A 25,058-nucleotide genomic window follows, 5' to 3' on the forward strand; every position below is an offset into this window, starting at 1 on the left:
ACATATGCAACTAATAAGAGTGAATATACTCTGGCCCAATTTGAGCTGGAGCAAACTAATTCTAACATCACCATCTACACGTGCATTTAAGTGCAGTAATTTACTGTGCTACTGGATACCACCTGTATCTGACAAGACTATCTGGCCGCACAGTAAATTAGTCTACCGTGCCCTAACTTTTGCACAAGTGTAGACCGTAATGCTTTACTACACAGCAAATTAGTCTACTGCACAGCAAACTGTCTTGTGTAGACACACCAGCTAGAGCTAATGGAGCTATAACAATTTAAGCCACCTGAGAAGTTGCCCATTGACTGAAGTCATGGATTTCAGTGGGCACATTTACACAAGATGCTTTACTGCATAGAAGACTAATTTGCTGCACAATAAAGCATCACTGTCTATACATGCCCAGTGAGAAGAGAGTAAAGCCAGTACTGATTGCTTTTGAAATATCCATCTTGTAGCTAATGGGACAGCTTACATGAGTAAGGTGAGTAGGTTTTGGTCCTGAATCAGACAGAACATTTGATAAACATTTGATACCTTGATAACCCTTTGCTCAACCACAGTATCCAACCACTCAATAAATGATTCCACAGTGGCATTCTTCTTTAGCAGGTCCTTCAGTTCTTGAAACACTGTAATAGAGTCATCTACCATGTAAAAAGGAAAAAATATCGTTGCACACTACTCTGAAGAGGAGAGAAAACCACTCACCAGTCATTTGACAATTTTGTAGCATGGAAAAGAAAGGCAAGGCAAGAATTAGAGCAGTGAAAGAATAAGAAATTCACCAACGAAGCAACCATTCAGGTGTTAAAAGTTCTTCAACACTGCAAATTAAGGGAGACTACGACAATAGATGTTTTCTATTAAAATAACAGTAAACAAGAGAATACTGACTCCATTCCATTTGTTTAAGGATTTACTTTTGGAACTATGTCTAGCTCCAAGTTTAAAAGGGCACAGAACACAGAATTACCATCTGATAACGTGTGTGTTAGGTAGTGGATAACAGCTTATTGTGTTTAGCTTCTCCATTGCCAATGGATTCTCATTAGGAATAGCACAGTCAAACAGCAAATACTTCCAAGATTCCCTCCTTTATAAAGCCTTTGATATGCTTACCCAATGGATTTATGGCTAATATCTTATTTTTGCACTTAAGATAGCAAGAGCAAAACATAAAACAGTAAAAGATGGGAAAATGAGAGTAAAAGGGCAATTAAAATGGAACTGGTTGTGATCCATTACTTAACTGAAGATAGAACAAAATATAATTCCTTCAGACTTTCATGTTAATAGAAGAAGCTTTTGCTGTCAGTTCTGTCAGTTTCTGACCAATATGTCTCCAAAGTGATAAGTAGCAGTAATAATATATTTAGGCCCTGAAGAGAAGAAGGCTGTATCCTTTTGCCTCAAAGAAGCACCTTTTCTCCTTTTATAGTTCCAGATTGATATAGGAATAAGTTTTAAAAAGTAGAAAATGATTTTGAAGAGAAATCAGTTTTAGAAAATTTTACAGAAAATAGAGAATGGAAAAATAGATATTTCATTTTACCAAGAACTTTAATTTTGTATAAAGATTAGTTTTCTCCGAAGTATCCTTTTATGCACAAAAAAGTCAATCAGCTCTAGAACCTAGTAAGTGAAGCTAGAAAATAAAGGTGATTTTAGCAGTTTTTCTTTAGTAGCCCTAGTACCCTGTCTTTACTATTAAGCAAGTTGTTAAGAAACATTTTCAGGAACTGATCACTTTTGCTGGCCTATGTGAAAAAAGTTATAATTTATATCTAGATTCTAGAAGATGATGTAGAGAGTATTTTCTAAACCAGTGGGAACTAACCTTTGTGGCAGTTATGCCACAAGTTAGTCCACATCCTCCCTAAGTGCTACTATGATCCCCTTCCTTTGCCCATACTGCTGCTCTGCCTTTTGCTCCCTATTCTGTGCTCCCTGCCTGATCTCCCATTCTACTTTCTGCCCTATCTGCTGCTGTGTTGTCCCCTCCCTGATCTGTCATATGCCGCACACAGAGGCTACGTCTAGCACTTATGCTTCAGGTTGTCCAGTCCTGCTCTAAATGACCACCATTTCAAAAAAATGTCCAGCTGGGAAGACAAAATCAGGTGCAACTTTGTTAAAGCTCCATTACCAAGACTGATTCTAGCATGTAGTATTTGGTCTTAAGTTTCTCTTGTTGGATGCAATGGTCCAACTGAAAGGCTTTCTTTGATTTTTTTAGGTGAACCCTAACCTATCATAGGCAATTCAGAGTTGGATGCACAAAGTTTACTTGACAAAATACCTTACCACAAACTTACATTCAGTGTAGACCTCCCCATCAGAGTCTGGGCTGCTAGAGACCGTGAGAAGAGCTTGAGAGCCAATGCTATTCAAATCAACTTTTTCAATATCAGATACCATAGAGTTCACCACAAGCTGATCAAACAGGGCTGGTCGGGCAATCTGTAAGAGATGTCAGGGTAAAATGCTAAGGCTTACACCAGCATAAAGGACACATTGGGTGCAGATACATGTGCGCTTTACTGCGGAGCTGACTAATTAGCTCCACAGTAAAGTGTCACTGTCTACATGTGTATTAAAGTGCAGTAAACTCTGCTGTAGGATACTACTGTCCAGGACAAGTACTATCCTATGAAAGAATCATTTAGTGCACCAAGATGCATGTGTAGATGGTGGCCTGGGCTGGTTGGGGCACAACAATGCTATAGTGCAGGACTGTCAGCTGGCTAGCCCCTCCCTATAGCTCTCTTCTGCCCCAGCCAGCCCCCTCTACCACCCAGAGCCCTACTGCCACCCAGAGCCCTAGGTTGAACCCCCAGGTCCTCTGTCAGTCTGGGGCTGCCCTGCCCCAGTTCAAATTGCTGCAATCCTGGGTACATGTGTAAATGCTGCGCCCAAGAGCAGATGACTCTGGCACGAACTGCACCTGGAGTTCAGTCAGGGTAACTGGACATGTAGATGCACCAAGTAACTCCTTGAAGAAAAAGCATCTTCAGTTGGCTCATGGAGTTTTTTTTCCAGGCTGATGAATGATCAGATTTTTTCACAGCCCAGCTATCAAACTTCCCCACCACTAGAAGACAAATATGTGAACAATAATCATAAAGAGCTGTCACGACCAAGGGAGACCTGATTCAAGCTTCATGCTAGCTACCTCTTGGTTTGTTCAAAATTAATACTTTAGTAAAGTGCTTTCCACTGGAGCACTTGCAGAATGTCACTATCATTTTTTAGTTTTCTTAATTTATAAATAGGAGAAGTGAAGGCATTTATATAATATTTCCAAAGTTACAAAGGAGATCTATAGCAGACATTGACTATCAGATCTGTGTACTACCCACAGGACAACATGGTATTGTGCTGTTTCATAATTGTGAATAACTGGATAGTGTCAGTGGAGAGCTAGCATCATCAGACCTATGTCACTTACATAGAGAGATACCAGTTTAATCTAAAACAGAGAAACTCACTAAGCACCACACTGAAAGTCATGGAGAGGAGAATTCTTCTCTGTTAGGCCAGATGAATCGTTTGATATTTTCTACTTTGGGAAAAAAACCCTCATAAACACTTATCCCACATTGTAATTTGATTGCCAAAGCAAGAAGTGTTTGCAGAGAAACATACTGAAGGGGATTATAGTAGTGTCACCTGAAATGCAGATTTGCCCCTGACTAGTACTAGTTTAAAAATGGAAAAACTTGTTTCATGAACCTTTTATCATAAAACACATTCTATTTTATTCAATGGAAAATTTCAAAATGCTTTGACCAGTTCTACCCATGGCATTCTTTTGCTTGTTTTGTGACACTCAGTCTTGAATCCACAGGGAGGGAGGTTTTTTTGGCAGCAACTGGACTTTTAACAATATCATGCTGTATCCACTGCTCTGTGAGGCTTATTACATGTAATGTACAATGTCCTGTATGATGCAAATTCCCGTTCTTATCTCTCAGGCTTACCTGAGCTAGGTGCAAGAACGATGTCTGTCGTTTCAGAGAAGAAACAAATCTTCGTGCAATAGGAAGTTTCTTTTCCATCAGGGCTTCTGGTAGGTTTTCCAAAGAAGAAACTACCCACTGTTCCCAGTTTTTAGCAAAAGTTCTTATATCTGCTAGTAAACTACAGTAAAAATAATTTACTAAAGAAAGACCAACATCGATTTGCATCTTTTTTAAGGGGTATCTTTTAAAAAGCCAAGGGGCCTCCCGCAGAAATATCAGCAACATAATAATGCAGACAGACAAAATCTCAAGGAGGAAGGAATAGGAGGATTCACACATGACAGATACCAGTCCCATTCATAATGAATTGCTGGAAAGGTGCTTTGATATTATAGCCATGATTTTGATACAGAAATCTCACTAGGGAGAAATTAGTCTCTCTCCTAATAAAAGAACACTTTCAGTCTCCTTTATCCACAAAGATCTGTTCTGTAACCTACTTACTTTTATACCTACTCCCTTCATTCTCTTCCTTTCGTGTCCAAGTTCACTCAATACTCCTGTCTGGAGGGTTTCTCTTAAAGGAATGGATTTTCTTCCTAAACTGGCTACATTAGCTATTCAGCTAATGTGGGGGTATTCAAGCTTTTTTAGTCTAAGTAACCCTGGTGGCTGGACACCGAGCATGGAGGGCGAGGGGGTGGTGTGTGGCCGGACACTGAGTGGGGAGGCGAGGACAGTGTGCGGGTGGGCGGGTGGGGATGGAGCATTGCCGCCTCCCAGGAGCAGGGCCAGGGCAGGGCGGGGAACCTCACTGGGCTGGGGTGAGGGCAGCGGTTCCCCTCTGCAGGATAGGGAGGCTCACCGGGCTGGTGTGCGGCGGCAGTCACCACCACATGCGAGCTTCCCCGCCCCACAGAGGGATGCCACTGCCCTCACCCCACCTTGGCCCTGCTCTTGCAAAGCAGTGGCACTCCATCCCTGCACACTCACGCGTACCCCCTAGGATCAGTCCAAGTACCCATAAGGTAACATGTACCCCTAGTAGACAACCCCTGAGTTAATGGGAAAAAAGCTACAGCTGCTATATGAGAATTCCCCTTTCAGCCAGATGCCATAGGTAACTCCTGGGACAGGGGTATCTTGAGTAAATGAGAACAGATTCTCAGCTGCTGTAATTTAAATTGGCAAGGATGCTGCTAGAAATGGTCACATTGAATACAGGTTGTAAGAACTCTCCCCCTCATTACTCCCTAAGATCTATTCTAAGGTGTTAATAGCAACCACAGGCCTTATCCCGCAATCTTTATCCATGTAATTAGTTTTCAGTCAGAAGAAGAGTGCCACTGAATTCAGAAAGCTAGAATTTGATCAGCTGGGCCCCAAAAATGGAAATAAAAAAAAAGATTATACTCATTCAGTCTCGTTTAATTACAAATGTAATGTGAATATCAAGTCATAGGAGGAGAGGGCAACTACCCAGTACATCCAGAATTTAAAATATTTTGGAAAAACTTTCCACATAGGTCTATTTCAGTTTTACAGACTCCATCAGTTCAGACTACTTGCATGCATGGTTCCATTTTAGAAATGTATAGACAATTAATGAGGTGAGTGTAAAAAAATATATACTATCAACTCATCATCTGCTGCCTCCAAAGCTTTTTTGGAACATTTTACCTCCTAGTAATTAATATAGCATTAGTATAAACTTCCAAGTACTTACCTTTCTGGCATTTCTTGCATTGTTGCAGGAATAAGTACATCTGTAAGGACCTTGAACAAGATAATATAATACATTTTATTACACTTCCCTTTTCAACATATTGAGAAAGGAATTTAAGTCCTGGGAAATTTCACTTCTTGTGAAACAAGAACTTATCATAATGGAATGAGTTGTGACTGTTAAACAGAGCCAGCCCAATAATTCTGTGACAACTGGACAAGAAAGTTGATAGTACAAGGTTGAATGGATTATCATAGAATTATAGAAAATTAGGGTTGGAACGGACCTCAGGAGGTCATTTAGGCCCCCCCCCCCACCCCCTCCACAAAGCAGGACCATCTCCAACTAGATCATTCCAGCCAGGGCTTTATCAAGCCAAGCCTTAAAATCTTCCAAGGATGGAAATTCCACCACCTCTCTAGGTGACTTGTTCCCGTGCTTCACCATCCTCCTAGTAAGAAAGTTTTTCCTAATATCCAGCCTAAACCTCCCTTGCTGCAACTTGAGACCATTGCTCCTCGTTCTATCATCTGCAACCACTGAGATCAGCCTAGCTCCATCCTCTTTGAAGCCATCCTTCAGGTAGTTAAAGGCTGCAATCAAATCCCCCCTCAGTCTTCTCTTCTCTAAACTAAATAAACCCAGTTCCCTCAGTCTCTCCTCACAAGCCATGTGCCCCAGCCCACTAAACATTTTCATTGCTCTCCCCTGGACTTTCTCCAGCTTATCCATATCCTTTCTATATGGGGCCCCCAAAACTGGACACAATATTTCAGATATGGCCTCACCAGTGCTGAATAATTCCACTTCACCAGAGGGGAATAATTACTTCTCTCAGTCTGCTGACAAAACTCCTACTAATGCAGCCCAGTATGTTGTTAGCCTTCTTGGCAACAAGGGCACACTGCTGACTTATATTCAGCTTATTGTTCACTGTAACCCCCAGGTCCTTTTCTGCAGAGCCGCTGCTGAGCCAGTCAGTCCCCAGGCTGTAGCGGTGCATGGAGTTCTTCCATCTTAAGTGCAGGACTTTGCAGTTGTTCTTGCTGAACCTCATGAGATTTTTTTTGGCCCAATCCTCCAATTTGTTTAGGTCACTCTGAATCCTAGTCCTATCCTCCAGCATATCTACTACACCTCCCAGCTTTGTGTGATCCGCAAACTTGCTGAGTGTGCAATCCATCCCATCGTTCAGATTGTTAATGAAGATATTGAACAAAGCTAGCTCCAGGACCGACCCCTGGGACACTCCACTGGATACCAACTGCCAGCTAGACATCGAGTCATTGATTACTACTCCTTGAGCCTGACAATTCAGCCAGCTTTCTATCCACCTGACAGTCCATTCATCCAACCCAGACTTCCTTAGCTTGCTTACAAGAATGTTGTAGGAAATGCCTTGTTTAAGTCAAGCTATATTATGTCCACTCCTTTCCCTGCATCCATAGAGCCAGTCATACATAGAAGACAATCAGGTTGGTCAGGCATGACTTGCCCCTAGTAAATCCATGCTGACTGTTCCTAATCACCTTCTTCTCCTCCAAGTGCTTAGAAATGGATTCTTTGAGGACCTGCTCCATGATTTCTCCTGGGACTGAGCTGAGGCTGACTGGTCTGGAGTGTTGGATTGAATTTCTGAATATATCAGAAACTTTTGATGTGACCTTAAGCCAGCTGCTGTGCCTTGCCATAATAGAGATACTTATCTTTCTCCAAGTCATTGTCTTCTTGGTCTATTTAGACAGTAAACTTTGGGGGGCAAAAGTTTCCCTCACAGCACAAAACCGTGACTCTCCCTTCTAGATATTTTAGGTCCCCAATATCAGGGTACTGGAGCATTTCATTCTCTTCAATGTGTTTATTTTCGCAGCACCCTGTCAGGTATGGACCCTGCTTGAGAGATGTGGAAATCAGTGGAAGTTAGGTGCATAAATACAGTATGATCTGAGCTGAGGGGCATGAGCACATGAACAAGCTACTGGGAGGTAAAAGGAGATTTACCACAGGTCAGCTGCTTCATGGTAACTGCCTGTGTATATGGTGCCCCCTGCCTCCAGTTATCCTCCCCCACACTCTCCCCAGCCTCAAGTAGCTCCTTGCAGGCTGCCAGTCTGCAAGAGGAAACCCATGGTTTCCTGCAGTTTTCTCATTTAAAGGGGGAAATCCGCATTTTTCTCCTTTAAAGGAGAAAAGCTGCATTTTTACATGCTTTTTCACAGAGAACAGGAAACCCAGATGTCTGTTGATTAGTGTCCTCAGCAATCGAGCCACCTCTTCTTCTCCTGCCCATATATCCTGGAGAGTTTTCAGCATTTGGTGCAGGTCCTGTAACTCATTCACAGAGATGTGAAAAAACTCTTGAGAGATTCCACTGGATTCCAACCCCTTCAATTGTCTTTTTGGCAAAAAGGAAAGTCTATGTCAAGACCAACATTCTTATACAGTTCATATAATATAAATACATTTGTTCTGACTATTGTGATCATTATTATTGGTAACCCACTAAAATGCCCAATTTTTTGATAAATATGTCAAGAACGTTTTGAATTTTTAGAAACAAGACCTAAAGGAAAGTGACACAGAAGAAATACTGAATTCTTTCATTTGATTAAGTTGTGGGAAATTTTATTATTTCAGGGTTCTAATTCTGTACTTTGTGGCATTTTACCCCTTTGACATAGATGTTATCTTTATTCATAACAAGTGTGTATGTAGATTTTGTACCATCCATTTGTAATATGAAAACCCAGTATAAATCCCAGGCACATAAGGAGATAAGGCAGTGGAGATAGTCAAAGAGGAGTAATTCATATCTTTATACTATTTTCATACTACATATTGAATCTAGTAATATCTACTTTCTTTACTGCTTGTAATGCCTTTGTGAAATACATTTTCCTTTGGTGGATATTTTTCTTGATTTCAGTAAAGAAATACAAATAGTCCCAGAAAAATATGTAGTGTTAAGTAACACCCCCCACCTCTGTTCACACATCAGTTTGGTTTTCTGACTTGCCAGTTGCTCTTTCATGTAATCTATGTGGATTTGTGAAACTTATCAGGAAGATTGCAATAATCCTTTCATATTTGTATGGTGTCTCCTGTGGAACTCCAAGTCCTTTAAAGACTTTCATTACTTACGGATCAGATTTTTCTAAGGAATCCAACACACCCACCTGAAAGTGGCATCCCCTGATTGCTGCTATTTCTTTTTCATGAATGGTAAAGTTAAACAGAGAGAGATTAGATGCCAAAGTCTAAGATCCCTACTGTAGCCTGGTTTACACAGTTTTTACAGTGATTCAGTTTTTCAGTTAGAAAGGGAATTCTTTTACCAAAATAGATGCATCAGTATAGCCATGAGGGTGGAAACACCACTCCATACTATGCAGTAGTGAGAGTTCCTTAGCACACTACTGTGCCTATATCTATAGTAGGGGTGCACTGATAGAGATTTATGGGGGTGATACCGATAGCCAATTTTTAAGGGGGCATATTGGCCAATACTGATCTGATTTCCAATGTGCAGCCTGGCAGCTTGAAGAGCAGCATCCGGCTGGTAAGTCTGTCGTGGTAGAAGGGGAGGGCATACGCATGAGGAGGGCAGATCAAGACCCCTGCGGTGAGGGAGTGGGGCTGGGGCTGGGGCAGGGGCATGCACTTCCCAGCCAGGGCAGAGCATGGGATGGAGCCACGGCTCGTTGCAGAGCGTGGGGACGGAGGGTGGCTATTGCCGCTGCGCATACCCCAGAAGGGCATAGGGGGCGTGTGACCTCGGATCTGTGTACAGGGTGGGGCGGGCTGCTTCTGTGGGCTGGGGCCGGGGCTGTGCTCCAGCCCATAGCAGCAGCCCGCCCTGCTTTGTGCACAGATCTAGAGGCACATGCCCCCTCCATGCCCTCCCAGGGTGTGCACAGCAGCAGGAGCTGCCCCCTCTCCCCGTGACCCCCAGATGAACCGTGACTCCATCCCGTGCCCCATCCCACCCCCACTGGACAGCACCTGCCACTGCTCCAGCCCCATTCCCTCTCTCATCGCGGGGTCCTCTATTTGCCCCTTATCCCCCTCTCCTCCCTCCTCCCCTTCCACCACAACAGACTTACCAGATGGACACAGCTATCCAAGCTGCCGGGCTGTGTTCCTTACTGCCTACGTGCTGTACTGTGGCTGCACAAAAGCATCTATCAGCCACATCAGACAAAAAAAGCTGATTTCCGATGCCGGCAATTTTCTTTATATGGGTGCCGATCTGATATCAGACCAATGTATTGGTGCACTTCCATTCTACCTCTACAGGTACCACTACTTTCACAAGAGAAGAGTCAGACCAGGCCTGTGCCACAAGGTTTGCCACAATTAGGCTGGTTGACCTTCCAATCAGAATAGCACCAGAAAAAAATGTAACTGGTGCAGGTGGATCAATTTATTAAGGAGATTATACAGCATAGAGCTTGTGACAGCAGGCAACTGGACTTACTCTCCCAGAGGGTCCCTTAGAGTCGTGTGTTCCCATGGTTATTATACCAGAAAAAACCCCCTGATAGAAAGCCAGGTGATGCTGGCAAAAGAGGTTTTTTACCATTCTAGTTAAGAATTTTGAACAACATCTTGTAGAACAACATAAACTGTACTGGGAAAAGGGCTTTTGATATTGGTATTAGTTGTAACTATTTTGTGCATAGGCAAGACCTCATCTTTATCCAGGCCTAATCTTCATTGTGGGTGTTGGATCCATAAGGGGAATTTTCTTCAGTAAAACATGAGTGAGAAGCTCAGGATTTGACCTTGTGTGTGACAAAAATTGTGGCTGATTAGGGAACAGAAATTCTGTTGATTAGGGAATTCTGTTTTCACTTACACTGGTTTTATGCAAATAACATTTATAGCATCAATGCTGGTTTTACACAAGTGTGGAGAAGACAGTCAAGTCCCAGGACTTCTCTTGTTCTAACTTCTGTATTATATTTTACCTAGATACAAGCAGTGAGATGGCAGAGGTTATCCATATAACTGAATGCCTAGCTCACCTTGTAGAGTATTGAGTCACAGACACAGAAGATGTCGATGATGATAGGATTTTCAAGCAGAGGCAGAAGGTGGTCTGGCATTCCTTGCCAAAAATGTAACAAAAAATGCTGAATCTATGGAAAGGAAACCAAAACATTGGTTGTGCATAAGCAGTGCCTTTTCTGCTACCTATTCATATATAACCAAGAATGTGTGTGTAAACAGACTTACCTCTTCAAAGTTCCCATTAATTGCATTGTCAAGGACACACTGACAGTGTGTTTTATACATCATGATAAGGGTATCTACCTGTTTTGGAAGGAAGAAAGATTAAACAGAATCTGTCCCCCTTCCCCTTTAGTATTATAACAAAACAGATTTCTGCTTTCTTTTGCTAGTGCTTAAGTACAGAACACAAAATTTGTAGTATAAAAGAAATGAAAATGTATGACACAAATATATATATTGTGGCCATAGCTCTTAGGAAATAACAATACATTGAACATTCATATCTAATACTTTATCAACATTTCCAGGGCCCCTTCCTATTATCAGAAGTGCAGGTGCATCACTGAGTATATTTTGAAAATGCATACAGAGCTATTGCATGGACAGAAAGACGTTACTTCTACCAAGTCAGTTGGTGAAGTACATGGACATTTTTAAAGATAGGATTAATCACTAAGAGCAGTGCAGGTTAATCATTAGGCTACTATAGGCGTCTATGAGTGTTTTGAAACATCATCTGGTTGGACAAATGAGAAAAAAAAGCTGTCAGTCATTTGGTCAAAGTTTAATCATCACCTTACAAGAGCAAAGCTTTAAACCAGAAATTTTCTTTCATCTCAATAAACTGATTCATCTCAAGTATAATGCTTTTTTATATTAATGGGACTGCAGAGAAATAATTGACAATAGAAATTGTCTTCATGTCTAGAAAAATGAGATCACATGTCAGTAAAGTTGTTCATCTGCAAAACATTTTCAAAAAGAAAAAAACTTAGACGCTGGGCAAAATTTGGTTGATGGTCCAGGCTCCTAGAAAGCTTGCTAAGGTTAGCAAATGTTTCCAGTGAACCACAGCCCACCTTTGTATGAAACAGGTTATACTTTAGACTGTCAGAAAATGTATAATGAGTTCTAATACATAGTTCCTTGTGTGAAACACTATTGACTTTGAAAGTGTTGCACAATAACATGTTAATGAATTCAACATATTAATTAATTATTTGTAGACCTTTTGAAAACTATTAAGTAAATAAAAAATCAAATTTCAGAAAATATCATCCTTTTTTAATCGTAACTCCCACAGTTGACATTTGCTTTTCCAGGTCCTCCACTCAAATTTCTTCATCCTCATTAGAAATCATTTGAGCTACATTCTTGATATTTTCACAGTTCTGCAGCTGAATGAAATATTTATTTCCAAGAATTATACTGTGGTACATCAATGAAACTATATCTGTACAGCAGTGGCCATGTGGAGCAGCAGCTGGGCAGCACAGAGGCGGTGGTGAGCATGAGTGCCTGGTGCCTCCAGAAACTGGGGGGGGGGCACCTGCAGAAGCCGCCGATGGCAGCGGCCCTCTCAGGGGGGGCACGAACCCTACCAACAGCATCAGTGTCGGCCATCGGGGGGGCACTGCCCCCTTCAGGGGGGCACATACACCCCCTACCAGTTGCCTGTGGTGGTGAAGCAGCCGCACTGCAGCAAGCTCTGGGTGGGCAGCAGCAGAAAACACTGCCTTACGGTGGCAAGCAGGAGGGCTGCTTTCCTTTGCATTGAGCAGTTCATGCCCTGCTGCTGCTGCCACACCTCAGCCCTGACGGGTGACCCAGAGCTGGCGTGAGGCCCAGGCTAGCAGCGGCAGTGGGGAATGAACTGGTGCTCAACGCGGGGGAAAAGCGGCTGCTCCCCCTCCCCCTGCCGGTGCCCTGTGCTGAAGCCACTCAGAGCTCCTGCAGGGCTGCCTGTGCCTGCTCTCTGTTGCCACCGCTGCCCCACAGGGTGATGGTGACACAGAGGAGAGACAGGACAGCCCTGCATGGGCTTTGTCTGGCAATGGGGGGAGCGCACTTTTCCCCTGTGCTAAGCACTATCCTCGCCGCTACTGCTCAGTCCAGATGGGAAAGCATGGGGTGCATGGGGTTGGGGCTGAGTGCTTGTCGCCACCTGTACCACAGGGCTGGGACAGGGGCATTGGGAGTGAGTGGGTGCACGGGAGCCAGCAGCACCCAGGCGGGAGCACAGGGCTCGTACTGGTGTCCTGGGGCCAGTGCTGGCAGGGCCCAGAGCAGGGCAGCAGGAGTGCAGGATCCTAGCTGGCAGAGGCTCTATGGAGCAGGTCAGTTCCCTCCTCTCCCTGCTGGTGCAGCCCAGCCCAGATCTACAGACCCCTGCCAGCCCACACCCCACGCTCCTACCGCCCCACTCTTGGCTGTACTAGTGCTGGCCCCGGGACACTGGTGCAGGCCCTGCGCTCCCACTTGCTACCACTTCCCCCCCGCCGCTGCTTTCCTCACTTTCCTGCCCGCCCACCCACTGGCCACTCTGCACTACATGGCTCCCATACCCACTCACACACACATCCACACATCCCTACAACCCCCATATGCAATCACTTCTGCATATATAGCACAAGCACACAGAAATCAGGACAAAATATATTTTTTAATTAAATTAAAATATATTATTATGGGTGTTTGATTTTTAGTATGTAATTTGTTTTTTATTCCCCTAAAATGGCAAACCCTCTTCCCCAAAGGAGTACTTCCAGGCGCAAGGGGAGGGACTTCCAGTGGCAAAGGTCAGAGGTTAGGGGCAGGACTTCTGGTCCCAAGGTGGCAACCAGTGGGTGGGACACCTGTCAAAGGGTGGGGCTACCCATGTGACCCTCGACAGCTCGCCAAAATTCAGTAAGGGGCCCTCTGCCCAAAATAATTGCCCACCCCTGATCTACAGTCTCAGTCATGTTGTACTCAATCTTCTTTCAACCACAACAGAGATTATCTACATAAGAAAGTTCTGCTTTAACTTAAACTAAGTTATGTTCCCACTATCATTTCTAAAATGCAGAATATACTTTTGTTTATCCAAAAAGAGCCTGTTTTTTGGAACCATGAGAATGATCTAACACAGCAACTGCAGACAGGAGGACAAGGCCAGTAGACTTGTTTTGCCAGATACCTCCAGCTGCCCTCAGACATTGATGTTACAGGAGTACCCTGTAACAAATGAGAGATGTAAGAAAGTCATATATAGTTAGTGGATAATGTTTCTGTAGCTGGTACCTATCATTGGATGCATCTACATGAGATGCTACTGTACAGTGGTTATTTTGCATTTATTTAGCGCTTGTATAACAAGTACTAAATAAAAATACAGTAAACAGAGTTACTGCACAGTAGCACCAGCATACATCTTTTAAGTGATGCTACTGAGCAGTAACCTAATAATACTGTGCAGTAGCGTATTAGCACTGTCTGTGCTGTGGCATGCTACTATGCAGTATTATTAGGCTACTGCACAGTCAGAGTCTCATGTAGATGCACCCACTATGTAGCATAATTTGCAGGTTTTGTTCAGAACCAATATCACTGTTGTTGTGCACTATCTAGAGCTTCTTGTTGATAGCTATTCATAACACAAGGTTTTCCATAGTCTCTACTCTTTTTACACCTCCTGAAGAAGTAGACATAAGCCCAGTAGCTATAACTTCTGAGAAGATGAATAAGGTAATAGGTACTGGAAGAGCAGGTCAGTAGCTTTCAGTTACCCCTTGCCCCAATATCACAATGGTAGCTACCATTTTGGCCACCTCAGGGGATTTAACTGTCAATTTCCAGAGTTTACAACTGGATCTAGGGAGTTAACCTCTGAAGTTTGGAGTTGTAAAAGATGCATATGTCCTGTGGAACACGTAAAACTTACACGTACATATGATGATGACTAGTGGTTTACATCAGCAAAACTGCTAATTGAACAGTTCACAGAGCAAATGTGGATCAGAGTAACACAGTACTGACTGGTAAAATACATTATTTCCCATTTCTTTTGTGCTAGTCAGTTACATAAGTTCTAAGGCATTGTTCTTGTTTCCTACTAGGATGACATATAGAACTGAACAAATTGTCCATACTACAATTGTACATAAAATTAAAACAGTGAAATACAAATAGAATCCTGGCTAAGAAGTATTTGCTAAGGAAATTAGTGAATAACTTCAAGTAATCCATATGCTCAAAATTTTGTGATCTGTTCATAGACCATTGATGAAGATGGGAGGAGGGAAGAAAAGATAAAATTCACCCAATTATTTCTTGCTCCAATCTAATCAGTAGAAAATTTACTTTAAAATACAAAGGCATTTGGAATGAATACAGCTCTTAACTATTTGTTTGTTTTGCTCCTCCCCTTCCTACATACCATCAGTTTGTAAAATACTAGATGAGTTAATAGGTAAATAATTCAACCACCTTTCCACTGGAGAGCCAGTTAATCGGCATTAGTAAAGGTTTGCCCCTTCTATAAATCAGTCACCTATGTTTGATTATGGACATTTGTGACTCTTTCATGTCAATACTATGATGTCTCAAAGGCTGAGATATGGAAGGAAAGTTCGCTGACAAGTTTTGGTTTGTAAGTCAAGAAAGAGGCATCTCACATTTTACCTTGTCTTTAGAAATGCACCCTTGAAGCACAAAGTGTTGAGCACTGGGGAATTCTGGAAGGAGAGTTCCCGTTTTGGAACTAAGAGAATACTTTCGAGTGAAGCCACCCTAGAGTATAAAGAAAATACAAGGAAAAAAATTAGATATGTGCCCCACTACTAAAACAATTATTAATACTAAACTGATGTTTTACCTAGCAAGACTCAAAAATTCCAAAATATTTAAGTTTGGAAGTAATCCATTCATAATATTGATTCTTATTGAACCTTGGTCCTAGAATAGTAAGGACTTAAACACATGTTCATCTTTAGTCCCCTAAATTCTGTTTACAAAATGGTACAAACCTGGACTTAACTCCACTGACTTCATGAACTTCTGCTGGCTTCAAAGAACTGACTCAAGATTTACAGGCACAGAACTCTGTAAGAGCAGGCAATGATATTGGGCCAAATTTATCCTAAATATAACTCTGCTGACTTTTCACAGTGCTGTTTTAGACCCATGGTTTCTAGAAGAGACTTTTTAGAAACTTTTAATACAATAACACATTCACTTCAGTAAGTGTCCAGATACACTGAAGAGGCTTATGATGGAAATAGGTTCCCATGTATTTATAAAGGTCCCCAGAATAGTCTGATTTGTACACAGGTGATTCCCATTCATTTCCTTCCATAAAACAAATTAGCTCAGAGAGCTCTGCTACTTTCATAGCTGACAGAGTTCTAGATTAGTCCAAAAAAAACAGTTTATTGGTTTGATCCCTGCTGAAGACTGAGTTATCCAGGAGGAGGTAGCCACAGATTATTACTGGTCTGCAGCAATACTATGAAATAACTCCTAAGCTTAGAACTGAAGCTCCTAGACAATAGGAGCTCTGCTTAAGTAAAGCCTCCAGGACTGATCCTTGGAGCAAGAGGTGAAAAATAATTTGTTCAACTAAAATACCAAGGCAATATAGGTAGGCAAATTATGATTAGCCAAGCTGGAATTTGGTCAGAACACTATGGTCATTCCCCTCTTCCAAACAGTGCTGGGTGCCTACAGGTAACCCATAAGGATAGTATTCTTAGGAGTACTTCAGTGCCTCAAACTAAGCTGGCTGTGGCACTACTTAGTACTGACTAGGCATGTCTATACATGCAATTAATGAAGACCAAAAAATTGTGGAGCTTATTGCTCCAGAGTATTTTGCTCTCAGACACACCATTTGAATGTGCACCCAGGAGCACAAAACTGTGGAGCAAATTGCTCCAGAGTTTATTTGTGTGCATCACATGAAGCCCGGTTGGAACAGTCCAGGCTGGCAGGTGACCCAGGGGGTCAGCCCGCCAGCCGAGGGCTGCTCTGACCAGGCTCCATGTGCTGTAGGGAGGGACGGGGTGTTGGGTGGAACACAGGAAGCCTCAATGCAGGGCTAGCTGGAAGGCAGCCCCCACACTGAGGCACACTACACCTCAGCCAGCTGTGGAGTGGCACATGGAGATGGGAAAGCAGCCAGCCCAGCATAACTACTCCACCATCTCCACATGCTGTGGAACAGCTGCCTGGGGTGAGGCTCCACAGGTTAGTCCTGAGCTGAGGCACCCTGTGCCTCAGCCAGCCAGGGCAGCATCTACACATGTGCTGCTGTGCATGAAAAAATGCTGCAGCAGGGGAGGGCCTGTATATACAAGTCCTCCCCTTCTGCAGAGTTTATTATTTTCATATGCCCTAATAGGGAGGTACATGTAGATGCTGACATGTTTACTGTGCAGTTAATTGGTCAACTGTGCAGTAAACATCTTACGTAGATGCACCCAATCAGAGAAAAAATGCTCCCTCCACCAGCTTTTGTGGTTCCTAAACATTCATCATTGTTTTCCACTTAAGTAGTAGCCTACCTTTAAGCCTGCTGAATTTGTGAGGACTAAAAAGCTCAGCACAAGTGCAGGCTATATATAGAGCGAAAAGTATATTAAAATTGTAACCCTGAACTTTCATATTAGCCATTCCAGTGTGAAGAGACAGTAGGTGCATATCAAGAAACAATAACAGCCCTACTTTACTGACTGTACAATAGGACATGACAAATCCACACTTCTTTAGGTTGCTCATTTTATAATTCTCATGCGATTCTGGCTGCATCAGCTTACTTCCAGCAAAATTTGAACAGTAGCACCATGTATAACATTACTAAGGCTTTCTTACTTTTACTATTTACACTGCATTAAACTTAGTAATACAGTATGAACGACTAGAATTAAGATGAAACTACAACTGTCAAAATAAATTAACATAATACATGTCATCCTTCCTTGATGAATCATGTTGGCTCCCGTATATCACCTCTGGGCAGACTGGCCGAGGCTCAGCATTCCATTTAAATCTCACCTAATCCTCTTAGACAGGCATAGCTGCGCACAGAGCCTTGTACAGACCTTTTGAACTGAGAAGACTTTCACCCTAAGAAGCCTACTAATTCTGGATGAGGCAGGATTTATCAAAGGTGTTGCAAACAATTTCTGTGCCTTAGGCAGCAGCAGATGAGCCAATAGCCATCACTCTTGTGCCCCCTCTGAATTGGTGCTTGGGGATGCTGCTTTATTTGCTCACTCCTAGTTATACTACTGTCCACTAGGCAAGTACATTTACATTTTAGTTTGAGAGCTTAAGTGGTAGCTGGCCTTGTTCTAGCCCTCTGTGGGCACATCTACCCGTGCATGAATGCGCTTTTCTTAATGTGCATTAAATGTAGTACCTCCAATGATAGGTACTAAATGAATGTACATTAGGCCGCCCTAATGTGCAGTAGTGCAAGCACACATTTTTTAGGTGATGCTTAATGCACAGTAGCCTATTTTACGGAGCATAAGTGTAACAGCACTTTTTTTACGCTATACTTTAATGCATAGTAAAATAGGCTACTGTGCATTAAAGCGCACGTGTAGATGAACACTGTGTAGGGTGAATCTCACCTTAGTATATTAGCAAGTTGAGCTGGTGTGGTAAAAGGAATTAAGAAAAAGATGTTTTGTTGTGTCCCCTGATAAGATCTCACCAGTTGGAGGTCAGTTTTAAATTAAGTAGTTTCAAATGCTGAGTTTAGAAAACAGGAACTGCAGCTGATCATTGTTTATCATTCATGTTCCCCTTTAAAAAATTGAAATGTTAAACCTGATATTGCTGATCCATTTTTGAGGCCGTGTACGTGAGCTATCTCATAATCAGATTTTAATGAACAGTTCACTGCTATTTGAAAACAAAACAAAATAGAGAGCTAGGAATGAAAAATGTATGTTACTTAAACAGCACCTTGCCTGCATTAATGTATTCAACCACAGGTAAAGAGAGAAATGAAAGAAATGATAGAAATGTAAATACCGTATTGGCCTAAACATTAGATGGTTAAATACAGGTTTGAGTCAGTATTTCTTCAGATCTACAATTGCCTTTCAGCATCAGGAGGTTTTTTTATTGATAACAGAAGCAATCTATATGACTTCATTACGCAATTGTCCATTAAATGTATTAAAAGCTTTTATTAAAAGAAATTAGTTCATTTAAAAGGCTTTCTTTTAAAGAGTAGAATATTTGCAACATTTTACTCTGCTAATGGGCTTATATGACTGTGGCTCAGTGCTAGGTTTGATATCTTAACCCACTGCCACCTGCCCTTTCATTTTAATACCATCTGTTTTTAATGGCTATTTAACATTAAGATAATTACAGCAATATTACCTGCCTAATTAACCATGCAGTCTCTAATGGCACACTAACTGATTTAGATAAAAGAATTTGCTAATATCTTCACATACAGAAAAATACTAGAAATGTGATAAAACATACCAGCAATAAATATTCACTAAAATTTCACTGACAAATTCTTTAAAATCTGTTGATGTTTGAGTTGCTAATGGGAGTTCCTCCTCAAGAAATCAAGGTAAATCATTTCTGGAATAACTAATTGAACATATTTTCAGGGTAGTGAACAGGAATTCAGGCATATTATCCATTTACTTTAATGGAAAGAATGTTGCCTATTTTTCACTTACACCAATTGGATAAGACCCTGCTTAATTCTTGTTTCTAAACCAGCCTGCACAGTCCCACACAACAGAGAGTCAGACTACACCACTCTTATGTTGAGAAGTCTCTTCTTGCCAGTACTGGGCATACTTCATTGGGTTTAGCTGTCAATCAAGCCAAAGATGCTGTACTGGCAAAGGTAGGATGTCTAATAGGAATGAGGACCTGTGGAAATTACTGTGTCCAAGGTGGAAAAAAATTTCAAAAAGCTTAATGTATTCAGGTCAGGGTGACCCAATAATCCCCCTCCCAGAATTCTGAAAGAATTGGCACACAATATTGCAAGTCTAAAAGCTAGAATTTTTAGTAAAACTATTAAGCTGGGTATTGCAAGCTGTAACTGGAAAATAGTAACTGTACTACCTGTAAAATATACCTATATTACATTTAAGAAAAGGGAAAAGAGATGAACTGAGTAACTACAGGCTCATTAGTCTGCCTTCAACTGTATGCAATTAAAGCAAGGGCTTTAGAACAAATTTTGAAGGAAAGAATAAAGACATGGAGGTAAAGGGCAAATGGGATAAAATGCAACATGCATTTATCAAGGACTGGCCACTCTAATATCTTTCTTCAATAAGATAAATGATTACTAGACAAAGAAAAGGCAGTAGACCTCATTTATGTGGACTTTAGTAAAGATATGGTATCATAGAGAAAGTATTAGTTAAATTGGAGAAGATGGGGATTAGTGAAAGAATTATTAGGTAGGTAAGAAGAGATGACAGTGGGCTGTAATGAAAGGGAAACTGTTGAGCTAAAGGCTGTTTACTGCTAATAAAGAGTCTCAAGAATCAGGCTTTGGACAAATATTAATTTATACTTTTATTAATAACTGTGGCTCAAGAAGCAGGAGCCTGCTAATTCATAGATTCATAGATTCATAGATGTTAGGGTCGGAAGGGACCTCAATAGATCATCGAGTCTGACCCCCTACATAAGCAGGGAAGAGTGCTGGGTCTAGATGACCCCAGCTAGATACTCATCTAACCTCCTCTTGAAGACCCCCAGGGTAGGGGAGAGCACCACCTCCCTTGGGAGCCCGTTCCAGACCCTGGCCACTAGAACTGTGAAGAAGTTCTTCCTAATGTCCAATCTAAATCTGCTCTCTGCTAGCTTGCGGCCATTATTTCTTGTAACCCCCGGGGGCGCCTTGGTGAATAAATACTCACTAATTCTCTTCTGTGCCCCCTCTCCAGGTTATCCGCATCCCTCTTGAAGTGCGGCGCCCAGAATTGCACGCAGTACTCCAACTGCGGTCTGACCAGCGCCCGATAGAGGGGAAGTATCACCTCCTTGGACCTATTCGTCATGCATCTGCTGATGCACGATAAAGTGCCATTGGCTTTTTTGATGGCTTCGTCACACTGCCGACTCATGTTCATCTTGGAGTCCACTAGGACTCCAAGATCCCTTTCCACTTCCGTGCCACGCAGCAGGTCATTCCCTAGGCTGTAGGTGTGCTGGACATTTTTCCTCCCTAGGTGCAGCACTTTGCATTTCTCCTTGTTGAACTGTATTCTGTTGTTTTCTGCCCATTTGTCCAACCTGTTCAGGTCTGCTTGCAGCTGTTCCCTGCCCTCCGGCGTGTCCAGATCTCCCCATAGCTTTGTGTCATCTGCAAGCTTGGACCGAGTACATTTCACTCCCTCGTCCAAGTCACTGATGAAGACATTAAAGAGTATCGGTCCAAGGACCGAACCCTGTGGGACCCCACTTCCCACACCCTTCCAGGTCGAAACCGACCCATCCACCACGACTCTCTGGGTGCAGCCCTCCAGCCAATTCGCCACCCACCGGAACTGTGTAGTCATCCAAGTCACAGCCTCTTAACTTGTTCACCAGTATGGGGTGGGATACCGTATCGAAGGTCTTCCTGAAGTCTAAGTATACGACATCCACCCCTCCTCCTGTGTCCAGGCGTTTCGTAACCTGGTCATAAAAAGAAACTAGATTGGTCAGGCACCATCTGCCTGCCACAAATCCGTGCTGGTTTCCCCTCATCATAATTTGTCCTGCCGGGCTCTCACAAATGTGAGCCTTGATAATTTTTTCAAAGACTTTGCCAAGGATGGAGGTGAGACTGACTGGCCTATAGTTGCCCGGGTCCTCCTTCCTCCCCTTTTTGAAAATGGGGACCACATTGGCCCTTTTCCAGTCCTCTGGGACTTGGCCCGTGCGCCACGAGCTTTCAAATATTCCCGCCAGTGGCTCTGCAATGATGTCGGCCAGTGCCTTCAGCACCCTCGGATGGAGCTCATCCGGGCCTGCCAACTTAAAGGCATCCAGTTCTTTCAAATGACTCTGCACCATCTCAGGGTCTACGCATGGTAGTCTGGCGCCTTGCTGCTGCCTCTCTTTAACCCCAGTGAGAGACTTGTCGTGCCCCTCACTTAGGAACACTGAGGCAAAGAACTTGTTGAGGAGTTCAGCCTTGTCCCCTCTGAAATGAAAGTTGTTGGTGACACAAAGGTGAGAGGCAACACTTGTATGGTGGTAGAGTGGAATATCATTCAAGAAGAACCGAGTGACCTTTAAAAATTGACTAAAAGAAATGGGTTTAAATTTAACAATACAAAATTCAAGGTCAGGCATGTAGTGACTAATAATAAGAATTTCTGCTATAGTCTGGGAACTCATCAGCTGCATAAGGCAGAAGAAGATGACCTGGTACCTGTCAATCAAAATATAACTATGAGATGTCAGAGTTACAGAAAAACGCAAATATGATCTTAGAATGTCTCAGACCAAGTATTTCCAGAGGCAGAGGGAAAAAATAAAGCCATTGAACAAGCACTGGTAAACTCTCATCTGGAATACTAAGTACAGTTCTAATAATCTCATTCATTCACGAATGACATATCCAAAATGGAATAGGTGCAGCGAAGGGCTACAAGGGTGATTAGGGAAATGGAAAGCCTATCTTATGAGAATACTATAAAAAACTGTCTTGTTCAACCTTAAAAGACAAAGATGGAGAGGGGATATAACTGGTCTCTATAAATATAGCAGAGAGGTAAACACAACAGAGGGATAGAGCTATTTAATCTATAAAACAATTCAAACCTAAGAACAAGTGAGATAAACTGTCCATGTATACACTTATGCTGGAAATTAGAAGAAGAAGGAGGTTTCTAAAAAGTTAGTGACATGCTGAAGTAACTTTCCAATAGTAGGTTTTTGTAGCCATTATTGCAAATTTTTAAGATGGAATAGCCTTATGAAGGGGATTATATGATGTGGGTGCCTACAGTAACAGAAAACTAGACTCGATGACCTAGGAGTTCCCTTCCACTTCTATATATCCTCTATTCCTGTAATAATGTAATATGCACTTAGCCTCAGTAAAAGCAGTAGATAATATAGGGCTGTTACAATTTTCAAAGAAACTGGTATTGAAAAACTCTACCCAATAGCATTACTGTGAATAAACAGTTTCGAGGTGAAAGGAATCAGGGCACAGTGCTTACCTCATTTTTCAATTTGCTTCCAGAAAACCTTTGAAAACAAATGAATGTTATTGCTTCATTAAAAAAGAACATAACAGTTATTTCAAAAAATGTAATGCATCATCTAGAACAATAACAATCAGGAGCCTCCAAAATAAATATGTCTAAAGAATTAGGTTTTTAAAAAATGTTATTACTTCTGTTAGTTCCCAAAAACATGCAAATAACACTAAAGCCAGGGCAGACATTTTTTAGAAGTGAAGGATTTAGGACAGTGAATAAGCATGAATGTACATTTCAAGATTCTGTCTCATTTGCAAACCTGGGTAACCTCACAGAATCAAATAGGCAGCACAGAAGCAAGTTAATGATATATTTAGCTGGAATCTAGAATATTTTATAATGGTTGAAGTAGATTTAGACTGGGGGGGGGGAGGGGGAGGAAGCTAGGGAAAGGGGAAGGAGTATTCAATATTTCCCTTTTGAGGTGAATGAAAAAACCCCCATAGATTAATGATTGCCAGAAATGGCCTGCTTTCTGTACATGCAGAACAGTTTCATTGTGTTTAGGATGTACTTCTGATGGAGGCATTTCATTAATAACTACAAGGAATACTTAATAGTTCAGTTATTATTGTATTATACTAATGACCATATCCAATGCCCATAAAAGTCAATGAAAAGACTCCCATTGACCTTACTGGTTTTTGAAGCCAGCCATAGGTGCAGTAAATACAAAACATAAAATTTTAATTAGAAATGATAACCTAAGGAATCCCTGGTTTTATAAGGATCAATTCAATGATGAAAACAATGTTGTTATGACTTGTTTAATTATTGGCATTTCTCCCTTATTTTAGCTGCCAAGTGATAAGATTACACCGGCAATATGAACCCTTAAAATTGTTAAGGACAATATTGTGGTTTCATGTTTCTGATTTGTGCCCTATTGACAAGAAGTGGAGCTTTAACAGCACAGCAGAGGTGGCCAAAGGCATTCTGCCCACACAGGTCAGACCCAGGAGAAGAGAATGGCTCAGAGGCATAATTAGAAGGTGTTGACTTCTGACATTCAAGCACCAAGAATAAAGGGAGGGTACAAACAGACTCACTGACTACAAGGTATGTATTTTGGATAGAGCAGCATGGGGACAGCCTGATTCCAGACAAGCCAGGCAGCCTTTGCTGACAGAGTTCCTCTAGAGCCCCATTCAAAAGCTCTTCCCATACTGCTGCCTGTGTAATTAGTAGGAACGGGCTACACTTTCTTCTCTGAAGGATGGGAGGCTTATTATTAAAGGCCTAAGGGATAAATTTACAAAGGAACTTTTGACGTTTAAGTTGGCAGCTAGGCATCTCTGGCTACATACTGACATGCCCTCAAGCATGCTGTGCTGCTATAGTTAGACATCCTCCAAAAGCAGAACTATTCTGCAACAAGTGCCATTCTTTCTGGTTTAGGAAGCAGCCTACCCAGAACTGTGTAGCTTGCTTGAGGGTGCCGCTGCCAAGTATGGTCAGGGTACTGAATAGTGTGGCTTAAGTCCAATTGAGATCTTTAGAGCTTCTGCTCAGCTGCTGCCTATTGCTACTGGTAGTTAACGTTCTGAGAGTGAAGTCTCCAAGGTGACTTAAGTTTCTTCTGGGGCCGAGAGGGACAGAGGCACACATCCAACTACCCTAGTCCTACTGCCACCCAGCTGCTTAGACCACTTTTCCTTGGTTGTGGAAAACTAGCATTTGAGTTTCTTCTCCAGATCAGAAACAGTAGGGATTTGAAAACAGGTTTCTCCTTCCCTCCCCCCAAACACTCCCAGGTGAGTGTGCTAACCCCAGGAGATGGTTGACAGCTGAGAATACCAAATAGAAACTTAGCCTCCACCCTTTTTCTCAGCTTTTTCTACTGGCTAACTTAGGTAGTCACCTACAAAGCCTGCTGGCTTCTGTGCATCCTAACTCTCCCAACATGTTGTTTGGGTAAGCTGTGTGCCTACCTTGTAATTGTAATTTACACTGGATTGCAAGACGTACAGAAGTTAGGTACCACCGTGCCCTTTGTCATGTAAGCTGTCGGTGCCTATAGATGCAAGCAGGAATTCTTTGAAGTGTGTAGTAGCCCAATTCTTATTGAAATTGGTGGTATCCAGGAGCCTAGTAAGTGGCAAT

The 25,058-nt window shown here is 42.2% G+C and overlaps 1 protein-coding gene across 1 annotated transcript in view; it reads right to left on the bottom strand.

Annotated features, from left to right (window-relative positions):
• RFX6 (regulatory factor X6) overlaps positions 1-25,058 on the bottom strand; it is a 60,912-nt gene that overhangs the window by 16,195 nt on the left and 19,659 nt on the right. The window contains exons 6-13 of the mRNA XM_025207053.1: positions 22,914-22,941; positions 15,379-15,486; positions 10,939-11,016; positions 10,728-10,841; positions 5,701-5,750; positions 3,993-4,152; positions 2,328-2,472; positions 547-656 (exon numbers count right to left, since the gene is read on the bottom strand). Of these exons, the coding sequence (XP_025062838.1) occupies positions 547-656; positions 2,328-2,472; positions 3,993-4,152; positions 5,701-5,750; positions 10,728-10,841; positions 10,939-11,016; positions 15,379-15,486; positions 22,914-22,941 (793 nt within the window). The remainder of the gene's footprint in view (positions 1-546; positions 657-2,327; positions 2,473-3,992; positions 4,153-5,700; positions 5,751-10,727; positions 10,842-10,938; positions 11,017-15,378; positions 15,487-22,913; positions 22,942-25,058) is intronic.

Source organism: Alligator sinensis, unplaced genomic scaffold, assembly GCF_000455745.1.
Source record: "Alligator sinensis unplaced genomic scaffold, ASM45574v1 scaffold38_1, whole genome shotgun sequence".
Lineage (NCBI taxonomy): Eukaryota > Metazoa > Chordata > Crocodylia > Alligatoridae > Alligator > Alligator sinensis.